This window comes from Grampus griseus (genome assembly GCF_964374135.1).
Source record: "Grampus griseus genome assembly, chromosome: 10".
Taxonomy (NCBI): Eukaryota; Metazoa; Chordata; class Mammalia; order Artiodactyla; family Delphinidae; genus Grampus; species Grampus griseus.
The window spans coordinates 20344473-20365873 of NC_139004.1; the positions used below are offsets into that span (position 1 = coordinate 20344473).

At 43.8% G+C, this 21401-nt stretch overlaps 1 protein-coding gene across 1 annotated transcript in view; it reads left to right on the plus strand.

Annotated features, from left to right (window-relative positions):
* CARMIL1 (capping protein regulator and myosin 1 linker 1) overlaps positions 1–21401 on the plus strand; it is a gene marked incomplete at its 5' end in the record, with an annotated part of 315787 nt that overhangs the window by 286450 nt on the left and 7936 nt on the right. Inside the window, 5 exons of the mRNA XM_082664795.1 lie at positions 6980–7092; positions 12412–12847; positions 16478–16559; positions 18300–18503; positions 19681–19821. Coding sequence (XP_082520921.1) covers positions 6980–7092; positions 12412–12847; positions 16478–16559; positions 18300–18503; positions 19681–19821 — 976 coding nt within the window. The remainder of the gene's footprint in view (positions 1–6979; positions 7093–12411; positions 12848–16477; positions 16560–18299; positions 18504–19680; positions 19822–21401) is intronic.

Consider the following 21401-nt stretch of genomic DNA (forward strand, 5'->3'; position numbering starts at 1 on the left):
TCCCAGGAAGCCCTCCCTGTCTCTACCTCTGTTCTCCCACATGGCTGGGGGTGCACGGCTCCAGGGAAGGTTGTTCTCCCACACTAGTTGTGCACAGTGCACAGCCTGGGCAACCGTCCATGGAGGCCCTGCTCCCCCAGTGCCTGGCTTTTACCCTGTTACAGCCCTCGCCGTCCAGTGTTTTCTAAGCACGCTTTCCTCGTTGTGTGTAAGCTCTGTGTAGGAAGGTGTATGGCTTATTATCCATGGTTGTATACTGAGCGCTTAGCATGAATTTATTCAGTACAACGTAGCAGGCGTTCGATACTCACTGGATGATAGGTGGATCACTGGAGTCGTAGATGGATAAAAGTCACGACCAGTTACCTGCATGGTCAGTCCTTTGCTCATTCCAGATCCAGGTTGGGTGTATTTGGTTGATTTCTCTCATTTGATTCTGAATATCTTGACATGGTTTCAAAAAGACAAAAGAAAAAAATTTTAGTAAATTGTTTTCTTTTCCAACTTACTTGATTTTAACAGGGTTGGCAAACCCCAGGCTGCTTCATCCTGAGGACTCTGTAGCACAAGGGTGTGTCCTAGGATAATGGATTATGGTCCTGGGTCTAAATAGATCTTCCCAGAGGCTTGGTAGCCTGAGAAAAAACGTGCACAGCTTGTTCTCCCTTGGGTTCACAGTGAAAATATGCTGCCTAATGGTTTCACAGAGCTTGTGATTTTCAAAGTGCTCTCACATCGAACACCTGTGTGAAGCTGCCACACCGGCCCCATTGTCTGCATTTTCCAGTGGAGGGTGAGAAAGCTGCAGTATTTAGTAGCAGCAGTCATTTAATATTATCGTTTTGGTTTTGTTTTGGTGGATTGAGTAGCCTTAGTCCACCCTAAATGGATCTTAGCTTTTCTAGAGCTTGTCCTTGACCCCTAATGCCCCTAATGAGCTTTTCTAGATGTCAGAACTCTCAAAGCCAAGGTATGGAGGCTGTTTTTACTTTCAGCATTTCTAATACCAAATGTGTGGTTTTCTCCCCCCTACACCTGCTAATTCTTCAACTCTGGACCACAACTGGGTGTCCCACAATTCAATTCAATTCTGACCCCTCAGGTGAAGGGCTCAGCGGTACCCTCACTTCAGATACCAGTCTCAGGTCGCCTCTTGTACTTCTGACCGATCGACTTCATGGGAGGTTCCCATGCCCCCCTCCTTAGGTTAGATAATTTGCTAGAATGGCTCAGAATACCCAAGAGGACACTTTACTTACTATTACTGGTTTATTATAAAGGATACTGTCAACTGAAATAAAAGCATGCAATGTGAGAGCTGTGAGTTTCAGTTTTATTTGGGGACTTCCTGAGGACTATAGCCTGGGAGACAGCCTCTCCAAAGACTGAGGAACTGTTCAAAGAGGTGGGGGGAAGGTCAGCATATGTGTGATTTTGGAGAACGGATATGTGTAGTCAAGCACATGTCTTGGTAGAAGGTTGCTGCTGGTCATGGGGCACAGATATCTTAATGATTGTAGTGCTTTTCTAAGTATGGGAAGATGCAAGAAATTGGGTTCATGACATTCTCTCTTGAAAATATTTAAGTCTCTGAAGGCCTGTTCTGCCAATTTTCCCAGAGCACAGAGGGAACTCCTTGTGGGTGTCTTGAAGGTCAGCGACTGCAGTGGCTAATGGCTTAATCCTTGTAGAGCGACATGGCAAGCGACAACCTTTGGTTGGCGGTTGTTACCCATACTGACCAACTGCCTATAAATCACAGGTTCCCACAATCCTTCTTGGGTTTGATGTATTTGTTATAGCAGCTCACGGAACCCAGACATTACTTACTGGATTACTAGTTTATAATAAAAGGTTATAACTCAGGAACAGCCAGATGGAGGAGATGCTTAGGGAAAGATATGCGAGAAGGGGCACGGAGCTTCCATGCCCTCTCCCAGCACATCACACTCCCTGCATCTCCACATGTTCACCAACCCAGCAGCCCTCCAGACCTTGTCCTTTGGGGTTTTTATGGAGACTTCATTACACAGTCATAATTGAGTAAATCACTGGCCATTGGTGACTGATTGAACTTCTGGGCCCTATCAGCTCCCTAAAGTGGAGGGGGTGGGACTGAAAATTCAAACCCTCTAATCACGTGGTTGGGGCTCCTGGCTATCACACCCCATTTTTAGGTGGGTTCCAAAGTCACCTCATTAACATAACCAAAACACCTTTATGGCTCTCATTAGTTAGGAAATTCCAAGCGTTTAGGAGCTCTGTGCCAGAAATGGGGATGAAGACCAAATATGTATTTCTTACTGTAAATCACTATATCACAGCTATCTTCATAACATAGTTGGGATGCTCTCTCTCCTTTCCTAGTCTCTGGAACAGTTTGCAAGTATTATAGATTTTCTGTTCCTCCCCCGGGAAGCCACCTGGGCCTGATGTGCTGTCTGTGTGCATGTCATGCTGATATGTCGATTTTTTTAAACTAGGGATTTTATTTCTTTCGTTATAGATCTATTGATGAAAAAGATGAATAGTCAATCTAAGAAAGAAATGGAAAATTTTATTTCAGCCAACCTGAGGATTATAACCCGGGAGACAGTTTTTCAGAAAGCTCTGAGGACTATTCTGCCTGTTAGAGGTCGAAACACAGTTATATAAGTTTTTGAGACAAAGGGTGATACGTCAGATGGTGTACTGACAGTTTACACAATCCAGACCTGCATGAACAAAGTGAGAAGTGGGTCATCCTGACCCCTTACAAGATTAAAAAGGAAGGTTATCGCCTAAGGAGGTCTGGTTAAGGCAGAATACACAATACACTCTAAAGGGGAGGGGGGAGGGAGGTCCAAATGGGCAGAGAAAAATTTTATGTTTAAATTTTTCTCATCTTGCCATAAAATGTGAATTTTATTTCATCAGATCTATTCAGATTACCTAATTCTCCTTGAGACCACTTTGGTAATTTCTGTTTTTCTAGGATATTGTCCACTTAGTCTAATAGTTCATTTACTTGTTTATAGAATTCTTTTGCATTTTTAATCTCTTCTGTATCAATAGCTGTGTCCCATTTTTCCATTTCTAATATATCTTAATTCCTCTCTCCTAATTTTGCAAGGTCTCGTTTACTAGTCTTTTTCAAAGAATTAGCTTTACTGGTCCTCTCAAGTTCATTAATTTTTGCCTTATTTTTTTTAAATTATATTTTGTTTCTTTTACTTCCTCTTGGATTCCTTTTTTCCTGGCTTGATTGCTTGGCTCTTAATTTTCCATGTTTCTTACTGTCTAATGTATGCATGTAAAATTTCAAGATTATTCAACTCACTAATTAGCACTCTTCGGGTTTCTTTTGCTGAGTCCCTAATGCACCTAATTGTCCTTCCTTCCTGCCCAGCTCTCGCCCCCGGCCCCCCCCCCGCGCCCCCCCCCCCTCCCCGGCCGGTGGAGACATGAGAGATTTGGCAGCTGCCTTGTCAAAATCCAGGTGCACCCCCTACAGTGCTGCCCCGGTGCATTCATCTTAATAATCCAGGAAGAGGAGAACGAGGGTGGTCTGATTGTCTTTAGTCTTCATAATCACCGGCTTATCTTCTAAGCATTCACAAATTATTCTATTAGCATTTACTTATACACCAGAGGTGTGAAATCTACCTTCTTTATTTCTCAGATACCAACAGCAGCGATTTCTGATTTTATTTGCAAAAGCCTGCCTCTGAGCACAGGTGCAGTTGGTTCCAACTAGCTCAGGGCTAAGGTTTCTGCTCTCCCTTTCCAATAGCTCCGCTCCCCTTTTTAGTCTGAAATTTATTCTCCTTGACATTAAAGACCCAAATCAAATGGAATTGTGAGAACTTCCAATGTCTGTATGTCCTTTCCTTTCCTTTTGCTGGATATTGACCTGAAACAGCATGTGTGTTTGTCTTTGAACTCTCCTGCCAAACCGCATGTCATTTTAGTCTTCAGCTTCTCTGCTGCTCTTCTTACAGGGTGCTGACGCCTCTTGCTTTTAACAGATGCATTTTAAGCTGCATCTCGCTCAAGGTCTCCCAGTGATCCTGGACTTCTCTTAATCTCTCTACTCCCAGTCTCTTTATCTCTAAAATGACAGGGTTGGGCCCGGGGTGGTGGGTGGGGTCTCTAAGGTCCTGTCCAGCCCTAAAAACTGGCCTGTCCTACAGGACAGGAAACCAGATTGCTTTGTTGAGCCCTTTGTGCCTCCGTCTCTGAAATCCGTTGATTGTTCTTCATGTCCCCAGAGAACTTTTATGCTAGCTGTGAATTGTTTCAAAGCAGGCAAAAAAGAAAAGGGCTGAAAGGAGAAATTATACTAGTAAAACTTTTTTTTCCCCCTCAAAATGGGAAGAGGAATTTGAGAGGCAGCCTCTGAGGGCAAGCGAGGGTGCCCTGGAAGGAAGCCCCGTGTTAGGACCACGTGTCCTGGGGTCACATCCTTCTCATCCATCAGTCAGGTGACCTGTGTGGGCACCCCTCACCCTCTGAGCCAAGGTTTGATCTACTAACCAAAACCTAGGATAACGCTATCTTTCCTTTGCAGTTCAAGGGGTAGGTGTGAAGATGAAATAGTAAACGATCGAGCACTGTACAAACTTAGGGAGCTGTTATTACTGTAGAGATTCCATTCTTTTACAAAAGGAAAAATGACAATCCAAGCAAGTTCTGTGCTACTTTGTCTTTTTTTTTTTTTTTAACATCTTTATTGGGGTATAATTGCTTTACAGTGGTGTGTTAGTTTCTGCTTTATAACGAAGTGAATCAGTTATACATATACATATGTTCCCATATCTCTTCCCTCTTGCATCTCCCTCCCACCCTCCCTATCCCACCCCTCTAGGTGGTCACAAAGCACCCAGCTGATCTCCCTGTGCTATGCGGCTGCTTCCCACTAGCTATCTACCTTACGTTTGGTAGTGTATATATGTCCATGCCTCTCTCTCGCTTTGTCACAGCTCACCCTTCCCCCTACTTTGTCTTTTGTAATTTAAACAGCAGTTGTTCAGTGAGCTGCTTTCTCTCCATAACTGAATTCTCAAATGTGGCTGATTCTCTGCTCTCTTGCAATTCACAAGAAAGCCTTGCTCCACTATAAAGCGCCAATCAGATGAGAGGTCTCATTGTTTTCATTATTCACATTTCACAGGGCTCTTGGTCTATTACCTATTGTCTGCTCACTTTTCAGCATTTCACAAATGTGAACTCAAACACACAGCTCATTTTTATAAGGGAGGTTGCCAGTGAATGATTGTTTAAAGCAAATGATGGGTCTTTTCTTTAAACAGTGCCTGTGCAGACAAGAGCCAGGTACCCCCATAGGCAACTTGAGACTTGCAAATCAAGATTACAGGAAGGAACTTTCCCACCGCTCTGTGGCAAGACAACCTGCTCAGATATCGCAACCACATGGGAACTTGTCCTCTGCCCAACAGAATGGGCAAGATACATGTCCTTTCTCAATGGCCCACAACCTATCTGTGTGAAATATTAATACACTATTGCAGACACAAACCAAGCATGTTACTGAGTTCACTATGAGTTGTCCATTCAAAGAGAAATGCTGGATTGGTGAATAATTTCCATATACCTTCTCACCAGCTTCTGTGCTGAGACTCAAGCTTTCGACACCTGCCCCTGGATTTCCACAGCACCTCAGATAACACTGCCTGAAACTGGACTCATCATCTTCTTCCCAAAGTTGAATCTTTGAACTATGTTCCCTAGAATGATGCTCCCATTCACCCAGCCTGGAAACTTCAACCTCATCTTAGGCAACGTCTTTCTTTCTCTTCTCATTTCACTAGTACTTAGTCCCTCATCTCCTCCTGATTAGACCAAACAATCACAGAAGTCTTTCGTTTGTGTTCCTGAACAGATTTCCCTAGTTATAATCCCTGGCTTCTCCAGTATATCCTTCATGCTGCCCCAGAATCATCTGACCAAAATACAGGTTGAGTCATGGCATTTCTTTGAGGCTCCCTCTCACCTACAAAGTAAATTCCGCACTTTTTAGCATAGGATTCAAGGTTGTTCACTGTCAGTCCTTGTATTATTAGTTGGGAAGTATTCATTCAATTAGAGATAATGAGAGATACTGAACTAAAAATGACGTAAATCATGAGAAATACTTATTTTCTTACTTAACAAGAAATCCACAAGTCTCAGGATCCAGGACTGGTTTATTCACAGCATAAGCACCCAGGTGGTTTCCACTGTTCTGCTCTTTCATCCTCAGCATGGTGGATTTTGTCCTCAGGTTTGCTTCCTCTTGAACTCAGACATCACATCCTCTCTCCCACAACCATGCAGAAAAAAATGCATCCCTTCCTCTGCAGGAAAACCTGCCCATGAGCCCCCTTGTAACTCACTGGCCAGAACTGTATCACATGCCCATGCCTACCAGTCACAGACAAGGAGATTAATGTATTTGACTTGTTCAGATAAGTATTCCATCTTGAAATCAGGGTTCTTCCAGCAAGCAAGAAAGCAGGTGGTGGTGGTGGTGGGGTGTTTGGAGTGGCCATTTTTAGTATCTGCTAGGGTTAATACTCAGCAGTTAACTCTATCCCTAAACCTCAGGCCCCGGCCACGGGAGTTATTACTGTTTTCGAAACTTAGTGTGTGTATCATTTTCTCACGCATTCTCTCCTCCCTTACCAATATGCCCGCAATGCCTTCCTCTGCTTCAGGAACACATGACTCTTCATAGCCTGCTAGGTTCCAAGCTGCTTCTGCGACAGCAGTCAGACTTAATCCTCCAGCAGGCTTTGTGTTTCTAGTGCATTTCTCACTTTCGTTTCTTCCTACCCTTGTTACAGTTGTAATGTGACTTCTATTCCAGTAGAATATAAGGGCCCTATGTCAGTCAGTCTTGTCCTTCCCATGGCCTTTATCACAGTGCCTTGAATCTAGCAATACATGTTTGCCGAATTAAGTTGAATGTAAATTAATATCACACCTGTTTGGTTTGCAGGGCTGTGCTACCAGCCTAGTCTCCCAAGATGGTGAACAGAATGGTCTTATGGGGAGAGTGGATGAAGGTGTAGATGCATTTTTCACCAAGAAGGTGACCAAAATGGATTCCAAGTGAGTTCAGAGTCATTTCACTAATCATACGATTTAATTCATATTTAAATTACTAACAATTACAAGTAAACTTAGTATGTACTAAGGCTCTTATTTCATGTAAGTATGAAATGTATTTCATGTACATTTCATATAAGTACACTTTGCAGGGCATTTACTGTTCTGGTGGTTTGCAAATGTGATCTTCAGGCCAGCAACATCACTATCAACTGGGAACTTATTAGAAATGCAAATTCTCAAACCTCTACCCCAGACCTACTGAATCAGAAGCTAGAGGTGGGGCCCAGCAGCCAGTGTTTTAATAAGCCCTCCAGGGTGTACTGAGGCACGCTCAAGTTGAAGGACCATTGTACTCTTCTAAATCAGGCCACAGAATGTACCTCCCCAAGGTATCTTTTTTTAGGGCATCACATTCACCTGGTATATCTAGGACAGTGGGCATTGGCAGGCTGAAATTACTTACAGTGGACCCTTGAACAACGCGGGTTTAAACGGCACGGGTCCACTTACTTGTGGACTTTTTTCAGCAGTAAATACTAAGTACTGCACAGGCTGTGGTTGGTTGATCTGTGGATGTGGACAAACTCGGAAACTGAGGACCTGCTCTAAGTTATATGTGAATTAACCCCCTCGTTGTTCAAGGGTCAGCTGTATTTAAAAATTCCTCACGTTCATAATTTAATGTATCTGGGGGCCTATATCATTGCTAAATGGCAAAGCTTTAACAGACAGTGTCAGAATGACAACAGAATTAGTGAAGAGCCTTCAGAGTTAGCCTCTAAAAAGTTTCCTCTGTATTTTCTTATTAACAACATGGAGTTTCCTTAGAAGACAACTCAATAGTACTTTTATGAAGAGCTTAACTTGAAACACTCCAGCCTTTAAGCATGACTTGGACCAAGTTACTTAATCCCCAGCTATATGCAGATCCATCCCCAAGTACACTCTGAATATGGATTTGTGTCTGTGAAGTGTTCTTCACCTTGAGATATCAAATTCAAGAACGAATTGAACCATCCTGATAAGCTGAGGGTGAACAGGCCAGGCACCGGGAAGGAAGAAGCTAGTCCGTTCTATAGATTGATGTGCCTTATCTTGCCTTAGCAGGATGGTGAGGTGGGAATAAGTTAAATTTTTGTGTCCATACCAGTATAACTTACCTAATGTTATAAGCTTTAGGACCCAATCATTTGTCCTCTTTGACACTTGAAGCTTGGCATACTAGGGAAAATTCTATTCTCCTCTCCTTCAAGATCCAATGTAAGTGTCATTTATTCAAAATAAATGTTATTTATTCTAGTCAGGGGAAAGCCTTGACTATTCCTCCCCCACCTCCCACCCCCAACCCCCCAAATTAATTGCTCTTTCTCTAGTGCTGAGTCAACCCCGCCCCCCCCCCCTTTTTTTCATCCTCTGCACACATCTGTTAGGGCAACAGAATCCTTCCAGAGTTTGTTTGGTTTTTAATTTTTTTACAGCGTGGGAAATAGATGGACATATTCTCAGCACAAAAGATTCAAGCAATACCAGCATAAACTGAGCCAAACGGGAAAATCCTTCTTGATGACTGGCTTTCAAATCTTCTTCCCAAAGGATGCTGTTCTTCACAAACAATGCCTGGGTCTTACTGTTCATTATAACTTCAGTGTCTGACACAGCCCATAATGTATCATCTGCCCTCAGTCACTATTGGTTTAATGAATGAAGACAGTCTTTGGCCTGTATCTGTATAAACAGATAAAATCGTAGGCTCTCCTCTTCCCAAACTTTGGAAATTGAGTTAGTGGAGAGATTTGTGCGCGTTAGATCTAGATCATCTGTAGTGTCACCGCCAGTGTGATGTCCTCTGCCCTTAAAGCTGCCTCTTTCTTTAATAGGCTCTGAATGAAAGTTGGGCAAACTTTATAAGGTGTAAAACCCACTTTCTACAAAGATACTGCTCTAGGAGGATTCTCTTCATGTCCAAGTGCACACATAGAACTAGGTACATCAGTTTTTGTCAAATAATGATGGAATCTACTAAAAGTTGTGATTTGTTTTATTTTGTTATATAAAACCAGATCATTGTCAGTTTGTTACGTAGAGGTCTAGGCGCAGGTCAGACCATCAAGTTGTATGAAGGAAATTTGAAAATCAAAGTTGCACACGTGCTTCTCATAGTTTAAAATGTCAGGTGTTCTTCAAGGCTTTTTATTAACAAATAAAGGCGGGGGGCGGTTTCTTTCCCTATTCCCCAGAGGCAATTAATTCCTCTTCCTTTAGCCGTTTACTTTTGATTTTGCTTCCATATTTCTTTTTTGTTGTTGTTGCTATTTCTTATTTTTCAGTTTTAAATAATAACCATAACTGGTGGCTTCTTACTATATAGAGGATGATACTTTAGCTCTTATACAGTCTGACCCTTCTGTCCACCAAACGCATGCAGGCAAACTCACACACACACTTCCTCTTCCTGCCATCTTATTTAGTTATGTCGTAACTGTTGGTTACATCGGTGTTTAATGTTTACTTCATTATAAGCATGTAAATATTCACAGCTAAGTTATACAGTATGGTATGATTACATTTCCTTTCCTATACAACTCTTTTTTTAAAATTTTTATTGGGGTATAGTTGCTCTACAATGTTGTGTACAGCAGAGTGAATCAGCTATATGTATACATATATCCCCTCCTTTTTGGATTTCCTTCCCATTTAGGTCACCACAGAGCACTGAGTAGAGTTCCCTGTGCTAGACATAGGTTCTCATTAGTTATCTATTTTATACATAGTAGTGTGCATATATGTCAATCCCAATCTCCCAATTCATCCCCCCCAACCTCCATGGTGTCCATACGTTTGTTCTCTATGTCTGTGTCTCTGTTTCTGCTTTGCAAATAGGTTCATCTGCTATACAACTTTTTATTTTCCCTGGAGTTAACAATTGTCTCCTTTTGCATTTGCTTAGTTTTCTGTATTCCTATCTCTGACATATCTCCTAAGTCTCCAGTAGAGGTATAAATTTCCTCAAGTCTTCTCAGTTTCGTCTTCCTGGGCACATCCTTTACTGCTCTCTGATCGCCCCAGGGTGACCTGTAGGCCTGGTCCCCTGCTGTCCTCCTGGGATGTCCCTTCGCTGCCTGCTGGGGGCCTCCCCTCGCTCATTCCTGTGTCTTTCCTGTTTCCTTTGGCCCGGTCATCGTCTTCCTTATTACTTCACTCTCTTTCTGGTGCAGCACCTCCTCGGTTTGCTTGCTGAGAAAGGAAGCACGGGAAGTGAGTTTCTGAAATGCATATGTCTTGCATTTCGCTTAATAGTGTGACTAGGTATAGAACTCTAGATTGGAATCCATTTTTCTTTAGAATTTTGAAAACCTGGTCCCAGTATCCTCAAGCTTCTAGTTGCTCTAAGAATCCAGGGTCATTTTGAGTCCTGATCCTTTGTTTGTGGCTTGTTCTTTTCTTCCTCTTCTCAGGAAGCATTTGGGATCTTCTTTCTGCTCCTGGTGTATTGACATTTTATGATGATATCCTCTGTGTGAGTTTTTTGATTTTGTTTTGTTGAAACCCATTTGCTAGGCACTAATGAGCCATTTCAATCTGGGAATTTATATTTTTTTGGTTCTGGAGTTTTTCGTGAATTATTTCTTCTAAATTTCTTTGCTTTTGGGCTTCCCTGGTGGCGCAGTGGTTGAGAGTCCGCCTGCCGATGCGGGGGACAAGGGTTCGTGCCCCAGTCCAGGAAGATCCCACATGCCGCGGAGCGGCTGGGCCCGTGAGCCATGGCCGCTGAGCCTGCGCATCCGGAGCCTGTGCTCTGCAACAGGAGAGGCCACAACAGTGAGAGGCCCGCGTACCGCCAAAAAAAAAAAAAAATATATATATATATATATATATATATATATAAATTTCTTTGCTTTTGCTCTATATTCTTAAACTCCCATTATTGTTTCCTCTATTAATCCACTAGTTTTGTTTTTTTTAAACTGTTTCTCTTCTGTTTCTTCATTCTTTTTCTTAGCCTCCCCCCATCAACTTTCTGTGCGATTTCCTCAGTCTTATCTTCCAACCTTGAGTCTTCCACTTATGCTGTCACATTTTTCTATTATTCTTGTTTCATGGAGTTTATTAACATGTATACCCCCTGAATACATGGGAGATCCCAAGGGAAACAATAATTCCCTGAAATGGCCCACACTACCACCTTAAATACCATCTTAAGCTAAAGACAGAAGAAAGATGAGGTTGGGGACAGTTTGGGGAGGTTATCCTGAACCACATAAACAAGGGTAAGGTCGTTATGCAGGTTTAAGTCCCTGCCTTCTCCATTGATACATTTCTAGGGATTTAGTGATTCTATTTTTCCTGGTACTGAAAGGAATACACCCTTACAAATGGAGATTTTCCTTAGAAATGTAAATTTCTCTTACAGAAAGGTAACTACTCTGTTTTCAGAGCTTCTCCTGTGTCTGCTGTTCCTTAAAAATAATCAGCCTCAAATAGTCCTGTGCCAAAGAGGCATACTTCGGGGTGGCACATTCTGCTCCCCTTCCCCTGAAATCCATTTGCTTCAGGGCCTCCCCTACTAATGCTTTCTAGGTCAGCTTTCCCAGATTAAGTCAGTTTTCACTCCTGACTATTGTGGCTTCCGAACTCTTGTTTTTGCCTTTTCTCCCCCCTGGGGCTTATGCCTTCTTCTTCTTCTTTTTTTTTTTTTTCAATCCCTTACTGGGATTCTCCCGGGGACTCAAGGAGCTAAACGGGTATTCATCCTTCCAGCTTTAAGTGAAAGGCAGTGATGATACCTCCCACTCAACCCACATCATTTACACTTTCTCCCCATCCATTTCCTGACAAACCTCTACCAAAGCTTACTGTCCGCTTTTTCATGTTGTTGCCTCTTTCAGTGGTATTACATTTAAGCAGGGATCCGGATCTTGGTTTGAGCACTTAGGGCGGGATTTCAGATGTTATCTAATGACCAGGGAAGGATTTTAGGGGCTTAAGCGGAAATCTGGCCCTTCCAGTGCCCGCCAAATTCAATAAGGCAGTCCGTCGCCCACCTGTGTCTTGGGTGGAGCCACCCTTTCTGGAAGCTCTCTGGAGCATTTAAACATAAACTCCACTCCGCTCTCAGTCCTCCCAGTCACATCAGATTCCCATTGTCGATTTGTGTGGATATGATGATATCCAACATTCCTATTTCCAAAGTCAGCTTTTCTTTAAATGCTTCAGAACGGTTGCCGTATAAGCAGCGATCTCCCTGTTTCTTTTTTGACTGATTCTTGCTAGAGCGTTAATTACAGTAAACCCAACAGGATTTGTTCTTTTGAATCACAGGAGAGGGTCAGCAAGAGGCTCAGAGTCCCATGAGCTTAGTGAAGGAGGAGACGAGAAGAAAAAGCGAGACTTTCGGAAAAGTGGCTTTCTCAACTTAATCAAACCCCGGACCAAACCTGACCGGTCACCAACGGTCTTGATGACAGAAGAACTCTCCTCTCCAAAGGCAGGAGTCAGAAGTCCAGCTGTGGACACCCCCAGGAAGGACACGAAGCCAGCCGAGCACAATGGCAGTGCTGATCGGGTAGAGGAGATCAAAACACCTGACTCCCTAGAAGAAAGTCAAGGGGAAGACGTGGGAAAGGTGGACCGGAGTGAGAGCAAGGGCAGCCCCCAAGGAGGGCGAAGGTACAGGGTCCAAGTGATGGGCAGCGGGCTGCTGGCAGAGATGAAGGCCAAGCAGGAGATGAAAGCCAAGGCTGCTTGCTCACTGAAGGTAAGGGAGGGTCTGTTTTGACTTGGTTGCCTTTGTCGTTTTTGTCTCCACTCGGTTTTTATGGGCAAGACAGGTACAGAAAAATAACCTGTGGGTTAAATAAAAATCCGAAAACAGGCCTTTTTCCTAAAGAACCCGGAACACAGATCAGAGGGCCTGGTCTTCCCATGTTTTCCCGCTGGCATGAGGGTCACGCTCTCCAGGAGAGCCTCAGCCCGGGAAGGCCAGGCAGTGGCTGAAGGTCCACGGGGCTTGTCTCACCTGCTCAGGTGCTCCTGTGCGTGTCATAGAAACATGTGACAGCTGTGCCAGGGACATGCCCCACTTTTGGGAAAGACTGTCTGTTGAATCCAAACAGAGACCTGAGGGTGATTGGAGATAGGAAAGCTGACAGAGGCAAATAAAATTATTGAAACCAGATTCTAGTTATATCAAGGGAGATCTGTTTTTCAGTTATTTCAGAATTTATGTCCTTTTCCAAACCTGAAAGTTCCTTGCTAAATTCCAGGTTTAAAAGTCAAAGTATTCTGTTAGAATTAATTGAATACTTGACCATTGAGATATGTTGTCTATTGCTGTGAAGAAGCACTTTTATCATTTAAAAATTGCTGAGTCCCCCCAAAATCTGACATAATGCATTACTTACTTTTGAACTTTTTAAAATATAAGTTGCGTATTTTTTTTTCTCCTTTTACCTCTGTTTTTTCCGGCAGCTGCTTGAGGATTGTATCCTTATTGTGATCACGAAGATTAATATGTTTAACCCAGGTTTTGGTCACTATCAGCTCACTATCCTGAGCTCTTTTATGTTTGTAAAACTGGGTTCTCTAATGAAGGGAAAATTGCACATCGATTTTTATTTGAATCAGAATAAAATAGTTCATCCCAATGAACCCTTGATTTTCAGAAAGTAAATGGTTAACTGTTTACCAGGACATGCAGGGCTGTTTTATATTACTTCTAAACAACTGATTATTTTTTCATTAAATCCTGCACCCTGCATGATTTTACAGCTGTTCACCGTAGTTCTTCCGCCAGCACCATCGTTATCTAGCAATTTTCTAGTTACGCATCCCTCCTCACTCACCCATTAGCCCGCAGAGAAGAGCTGAGGGGCTGAAACTACACTCTGTTAACATGGGAGGCGTGTTGTGGCCTCACTGGTCAGAATTCTGAACACTGTGACCACATCATTGGTGAGTCACACACCCAAGGATATGTTTACATTTTAATCTGTTTCATAGACTTTCCTTACAACAAGGGATGTGCTGTTCTCACTAATGAGCGGTTTATTTTTATCACTGTTTCCATTGATGAATAGCAGCCTTTTGGTAGAAAGATGAGAAGTGTTGGAGGGTTTTTTTCCAGGTGCTTTGGATTTGATAAACTGGCTCCAAGTGACAAAATTCTTAAGGTTTAATTTGTTCAAGACTTATACTAATGATCTTTGAGCACCATCTAGTGTCTATTAAAACAAGAATAAAAATCCTTAGTATTTAAAATTGGAACCAGTCAAGGGTGTTCTATCAGAACTATAAAATAATGAGAACGTGTTTTGAAAATTAGTTTTAGAATATTTTCCCCTAAAATTCCATGACTGTGTTCCCTATAAAGTTAGCAACATAGGCACCAGAAGTGAATATACTATGATAAAAAAATATATTATATATATAATATATATGTGTGTGAATGTATATATATAGCCTTCACTTTCATCTGGAGTAATTCTCTTTACTTACGTTTAATATATGTGTTTATTTAAAAATACATATATTTTCACAGAAAGAACTGTGAAAATGAAAGTATGGTGTTTATTATTTATTAACAAAGGAGAGTAACAGGTACTGAAAGCTTAGCGGCCACATCTTTTCTCCTGGGGCCACCTCGTCAGCTGCCTGCACTCAGAGACAATTGACTTCAGGTTATTTCATCCTCATTCCGCACAGGCATTTTGGGGATTTATAACTACCTCAGAAAGCCTGGAAGGAAAAAGTGAAAACAACTCCTAGGATTAGATTTTAAATGTAGGCAAGTGAGGTGCCCAGGGTATAAAATTTAAGGAGGCCCTTACTCTCAGATGCCAGCCCTGCACTTGCATGAGCCTAAAAGGCAGTTTCTCCTTAAGCAAGGCGCTTAGGGCACAAACTTAACTTCTCTTCATTCCTGGCCCTGTTTAAATACTCCACTTTATCATTTTTATCTGAGCTTGGATACCCACGCCCCTGCCTTCTAAGAAGCTATAAAAGGCTAGGTCAGGCACTCTGCATCTGAGGACCGGTTTGGCCCAGCCTCTAGACGGCTTGGGGGCTGGGGGGGGAGTAAAGCGCACCCTGCTGGTTTTGGCTGGCAGTTCATGGCTAGCCCCTGGCCCTGCGGACTTGCGTCAGGACTCAGAGGGCTCCATGTGCTGCCCCTGGCACGGGGCTTCCCTTCCTTGGGGTCACTTTTCCATAATGATGTCAAATAACGTGCCGTCCTCGCTGTGGTACTTGTGTACACACTTCCTCTGAGACCTCAGTAACCACCACTAGTGAAAGTGGAACTTCCATAGGCTCGCTGAGAAATTCCTCGGCACTCCTGCCACGCTCCCCCTCCCTCCTGACACAGCTGGCACTCCCGGCGGATGCGCGGCTGTGGCAGATTGTAACGAGGCAGATCTCAACTGTGTTTGAGATCATCTCTCCTGTGTCATCGGAAACAGTTTAAAGCTCGGAACTGGCAGCAGATATTTGCTTTTTAGGTTTGTCAGAAGCGTGAGTTGAGCAGGAACCGGCAGGCCGAAGCTCGAACTGTCTTAGGAATCTTCATGCCTCCTGGTCCACCCGCCCCGCTTTTTTTGTTTTTTAGACGGGAGGCAGGTGTGGGTCATCTCTGCCAATAGGGTTCTCGGGTATCACTGAGCAAACGCTAGCCTTTTTTTTTGTTTTTTCGTATCTTTTTTGTGTCTAAATGCCTCACGCTCTTGTGGACTTCCTGCCCCATAAAGCAGAGGCTGATTCCTCCCTCGCCATCTCACCTTCCTTGTCTTTGCCATCATAAACTCTTCCCACCTGCAGATTTAAAAAAAATTAATTCAGACCTATTTATACTTGCCTCTCCTAAACTATAGACGTGTGTCTAGTGCTTCTGCCTCAGTGGCAGGGAAGACCCTGCCCATTTCAGGCCCCTTCCTACCTATTTTGTACACTGAGGTTGGGAAGGTTTCCACTGCTTTTAGATCAGTGGAACCCAATCTGGAGAGGGTCCTGGAAACAATTAGAATATCAGTGCCCCCATCACGTGGAGCCTCAGGGGCTGCAGAGCCCGCCTAGGTGTTCAATCAGAAAAACAAGAGACGGCACCACGCCCACTGGCTCCCTGTGGCCCCGCCCCTCTGTCCATGGGGAGCATCCTGAGGGAACTGGCCGCACCTTGGACCCCAGAGCCCTGATTGTAAACACAGAACAGAGCATGTCTCATGGTTTTGTCCCAGCAGCAGAGCCTCAGGGAGATGGGGAGGTCGGACACAGTCAGTGTAATGACAGTAGAGTTAAGGAGCCATTATTTGTTGCCAGTTATTATCTGCTTCGTTCTTTTTCTTACACTTTAAAAAACTATGCACTTTTGGGGCGGGGCACTTGAATTTTTTAGAAACTTGGAAATGATGCCATCTCCCAGGATTCTTCCAGCCTGGCCTTGAGCAGCACAGAACGGTTGGATGGAGGTGGGGCAGGTAAGTCAGGCCATTGCCGTCACCCCCTTAAGAAAAACACGGTCTGATTCCATGCCTCAAATGTGATTGACAGAAGGCAAATAAAGATGGAGAGCAAGGATGGGCCTCTGTGTTACATGTTCTCAGCTTTCACCTAAAAGACGACAGCCCTTCACCTGCCCGACACCTCCCACCATAGTAGCCTGGCACCTGGGCAGGGAACCTTTCCCTGTTTCCTAAAGGGAAGAGACTTCATTGAGAAGAACTCCTAAACTGTGGGCATTTGTACATTATTCATGCTGGTTACTTCATTTCCTTGTTCTGTTCATCATGGCTGATGAATTTTAAATTAATTAATTATGGAAGTATAATTGACCTACAACACTGTGTTAGTTCCAGGTGCACACCACCGTGATTTGATATTTCTATCACAAAATGATCACCATGATAAGTACCATCTGTCACTGTACAAAGTTATACCAAAACCACTGACTGTATTCCCCATGCTGTACGTTTCATCCCTGTGACTCATTTATTTTGTCCCTGGAAGTTTGGACCTCTTAATCTCCCTCACCTAATTTCACTCATCCCTCTACCCATTTCTTCTCTAGAATCCACCTGCTTGTTTCCTGTATCTATGAATCTGTTTCTGTTTTACTGATGATTTAAACATAGGCCGTACATGGTATATGGGAGGAGGCCCTTTAACTGACATGAGGGGATGCTCTTTTCTTTCAGCTTGAATATTCCTGAATATCCGATTTCCTTTGACCCTCGGACTTTTCAGGTGCAGAAAGAGAGTAAGATACTTTAGATGCACACTGGCGAGTAACTTGTAAATTGTGCAGAAATTACCTCATTTTACTGTTTGACGTTCTTGTGTTTGGCTTTAGCATCTTCATAAGGTAAGAGTTGGACTAAAACTCATATTCAACTGGCTCTTTTTTGCCTCTTATCTGGATAATTAAGGCAGCAAAAGCTATGGAGGCGGGGCATGAGCTGACACTCCTGGAGTGGTTCTCACTAGACTTGAGGTTCTGGGCATCGGCACAGCGCTCCTCTCCCAGGACCTGCAGCCAGACCCCTAACTGATTGTGCTCCAGAACGGAGGCACCTGCACTTGGTTAGACCTGTACCTTGTGCCAGATCTAAGGAAGATCTGATGGCTTCAAATGGATTGAGGCCTGCTCTCCCCCTATACACTCATATGGACATGTACCCTATTAACTATGAGGCTTATCTCTGGAATAGTCAGGGGTGATCGGAAGAGCACCACCAAATTCACCACTTTTCTAGCAAGAATTTTTATCTTCCACCAGCGTGTTCTGATTCTAAAAACATGCTAGAATAGCATGTTCCTGTTCTAAAATATCTTTGATGACAGATACAGAAAAGAAACTAGTGGTTACCAGTGGGGTGATGGGTGGGAGGAGGGGCAAGATAGGGATTAAGAGGTATAGACTGCTAGGTACAAGATAAGATACAGGGCTGTCATGTACAGCACAGGGAATATGGCCAATATTTTATAATACATTATATATGGAGTATAATCTATAAAAGTATTGAGTCACTATGTTGTACACATGAAACTAATATAATATTGTAAGTCAACTATACTTCAATTAAATAAAATATCTGATGAGAAATGACAAGAAACCATTATAGCAGTTTGCACCAGACCTCTACCTTCAAAGGACTGGTTTTTTTCACCTTTGAGTTTTTACAGTGAAGTGCTTTTTGTACCCATTTTCATTTTAAAAGTGCCTAAAGTGCATCCAGAGAACCGCTTCGGTTTGGGAACACCAGAAAAGAACACCAAAGCAGAGCTCAAGGTGGAGGTGGGCTCCAGGTCCCGGAGCCTTTCCAGCAGGCCCACCAGCCCGAAGCCCCTCCTGCAGTCCCCCAAACCCAGCCTGTCGGTGCGGCCCACCATCCCGCAGAAACCGAGAACCGCCTCGCGGCCTGGTAAGGGTTTTGCTGGTCAGGAAGTGACACCACGACCGGGCCTCCACAGCTGGTTTCCAGGGCGGCTGGTGAACGTGGAGGGGGCGTGTGTGCGGGAGGGGCCGTGAGAAACCTGCCACAGTGACAAAGGCTGAAGGGTGCCTTCATTCAGCCCTGAGGTCACCCACTCAGGGACTGTCCTTGCGCTCAGGGCTACGGCTCGGAGGCAGGATGGATAAAGCAGCCTCGTGGGGTGCTGACCCCTTCACAGGGCTCAGTGTAGCTTTCTGAAAGCTGTGTCCTGGTGCTCCGACCCTTCAGAAGGCCACAGTTTAAGGATGAGGGCCACAAATAGGGAACGCATAAGTTGCTGTGTTTTTAATCCCATAGCCTGTGAAATATTAAGGGTTTAGAACAGGGCTTGGCAAACTATGGGGCTGTTTTTGTAAATAACATGTCATGGGCACACAGCCCTTCCGTCTATGTATACCACAGCCCGGCCCACACACACACCAAACTGAGAATTACTTTGCTGGTGATAGAGCAGAGAAAGGAGTGCAATGCAGTTAATCCTTTCAATTAGACTGAAACAGGACAGCCTTTAGAATTAAGAGCCGAGAGTTCTAATCCTACCTATTTTGCCATCTTTTTAGCTTAGCAGGTCAATCTCTCCAGTTATACAGTGCTCACCACAGTCCTTTCTGGTTCTCAAAGTGCATGATTCTAAGTTATTCTTACTGATCTCAGTATGTGTGTGTAGGTACGTGCACCTCCACTCCTGAAAGCGCAAATATATATTATATACATATGGTGACCACTTTACTGGATTTGACAACAGGTAAAGGCAATGGGTTATAACTATCACGCATTTTAAGAGAATCAAATAGCCTTTGTGTTTGAGGCAGAGGGAGTATTCAGTTCACTTACAGTCTAATTTTCAAATACCAGCTCACTGAAATTGAAATTCTATATGCAAGATAGATTCACATCTGCAGATTTTAACTCTTCGTAAGTTTTCATTATTTTTCTCTCTATTGTTTGTTACTTCACTGAGCTATGAAGCTAGTTTTTGGCCAGAAAAATTCTCTGCTGCTTTTAAAAAGATTATTAGTCATTTGTTTTTAAAGATTAACCCAGCTTATAGCTTTAGGAATCCAGTTTGTGAGACAGGTTGATTCATGTCTTTGTGTCTCCGTAGAGGACATCCCAGACTCTCCATCCAGCCCGGATTCCCCTAAAGTCGCTCTTCTTCCGCCTGTCCTGAAAAAGGTTCCTTCGGACAAGGAGAGAGAGAGCCAGGGCAGCCCACAGCCCAGTCCCAGGACGTTTTCCCGGGAAGGTAAGACATGTTTTCTCTGAGTGAGCTCTCCGTAAGGAGAGTCATTTCAAGCGGAAGGAATTAATCTTGGACTCAACTTATATCCTAGAGTTTGTCGGTCAGCTCAGCGTCCCTTGGATTAAGTTTTGGAACCAGTGCAGTACTTTGTTCAGAAACTTGATTCAACATTGTTGGTGACACTGGGTCTTAAAGAAGGACCATATACAGGGAATAAAAGCGTAATGGAGACACTCAGCCCAAAGATCTTTGTAATAATCATCTCTAGATGCTCCTGAACTCCCAGTGTGTTAGAAGTGCACGCACATTGTTTTGTGACGCATTTGGTTGCTACCTGTAGGTTTCTAGGTCCCATCACTGCTCAGAAGAGCTCCCCCTGGTTGTCAGTCACCTTGTCAGTCACCGTTGCTATGGTTCAGGAGCGGCTCGCACAGGCCTGGGAGACCCTGTGGCTAGTTAGCTCGCTCAGTCGTGAGGTCAGATGAGCCTCATTCTCAGAAGTGTGTCATCTGCGTGGATGCTCTCAGCGCATCATGGCACCAGTGTGTTCCTCCTAATTTGCTGAGGTAGGAGCAGAACAAGGTAGTCCCGGGACTTGAATCTCATCTCCCAGAATCAGATCAAATGTCGGTATCAGTGGAGGCGAGGTGTGTTCGGGGCGTCTTCCACACCCCACCAGGTCTTTCCCCCACTCCTCCCATTCTGTTCAATGCACAGTTGCCTTTAGGGTTCTGTCCTTCATAAAGTGTAATGTAATTGCCATCTCTAAGCCCCACCTGTAAAGAAATTCTAGAGCCATCGTCACCCATGTCCAGATAGCTCTCAGTGTGGTTTGGAGTTGCTTGGTTTTATTTTATTGTTTGATGCTTTAGAATTCTTTGACCGCTCTGACATCTTCCTCCCTTGGGCCATTTTCTTTTCTTCATGATGGTCTTGGGTTGAAGTTCATAGAAAGTGTTTGTGAGTACTGTCTTTGTTAATTGGGAGTCGAATGAAAACGAACACAGCCTGCTTTCTCATCTCCATTCTGCAGATTTCCTTGGTGGGTGCAAGCTTCACTCACCTGTTGGCTATACATTTAAAAAGGTGGGGTTTTTGACCAAAGCTGACAGACCACTTCTGTCAGAGAAACTAAAGCCATGAACAATGGCTGACACGTATAGTCATTTCACACGGGGTAATCGATAAATACAGGGCTTGGTGTTACAGCCACGGCCTTTGGAAGTCTCGGTGTAGGAAGAGGAAACTTTGGTGGTGCCAGGTCAGAGGGACTGGAGCCAGCGAGTGTCCTGATAGGACCACTCACACCACACAGCCCCACCCCTCATTTGCCCTTCTTTCTGCCACTGCTGACTTTGCATCTTTACTTATAAGGAAGCTTTGAAAATGCCTGAGAGAATTTTGTTGGAGAGAAATAGGGAGGCATGGAGGGGTGGTAGGGGTAAGTAGGAATGCTCACCTCATCAAAAAGCCATTGGAAATATGGAAGGATTAAAAAGAAAGGGGGAGAAGGTTGAACAAGAAATAATTGCTTAACATTTTTGAAAAATGATGTTTTCTAAGACGCCTGGCTATATGATCAG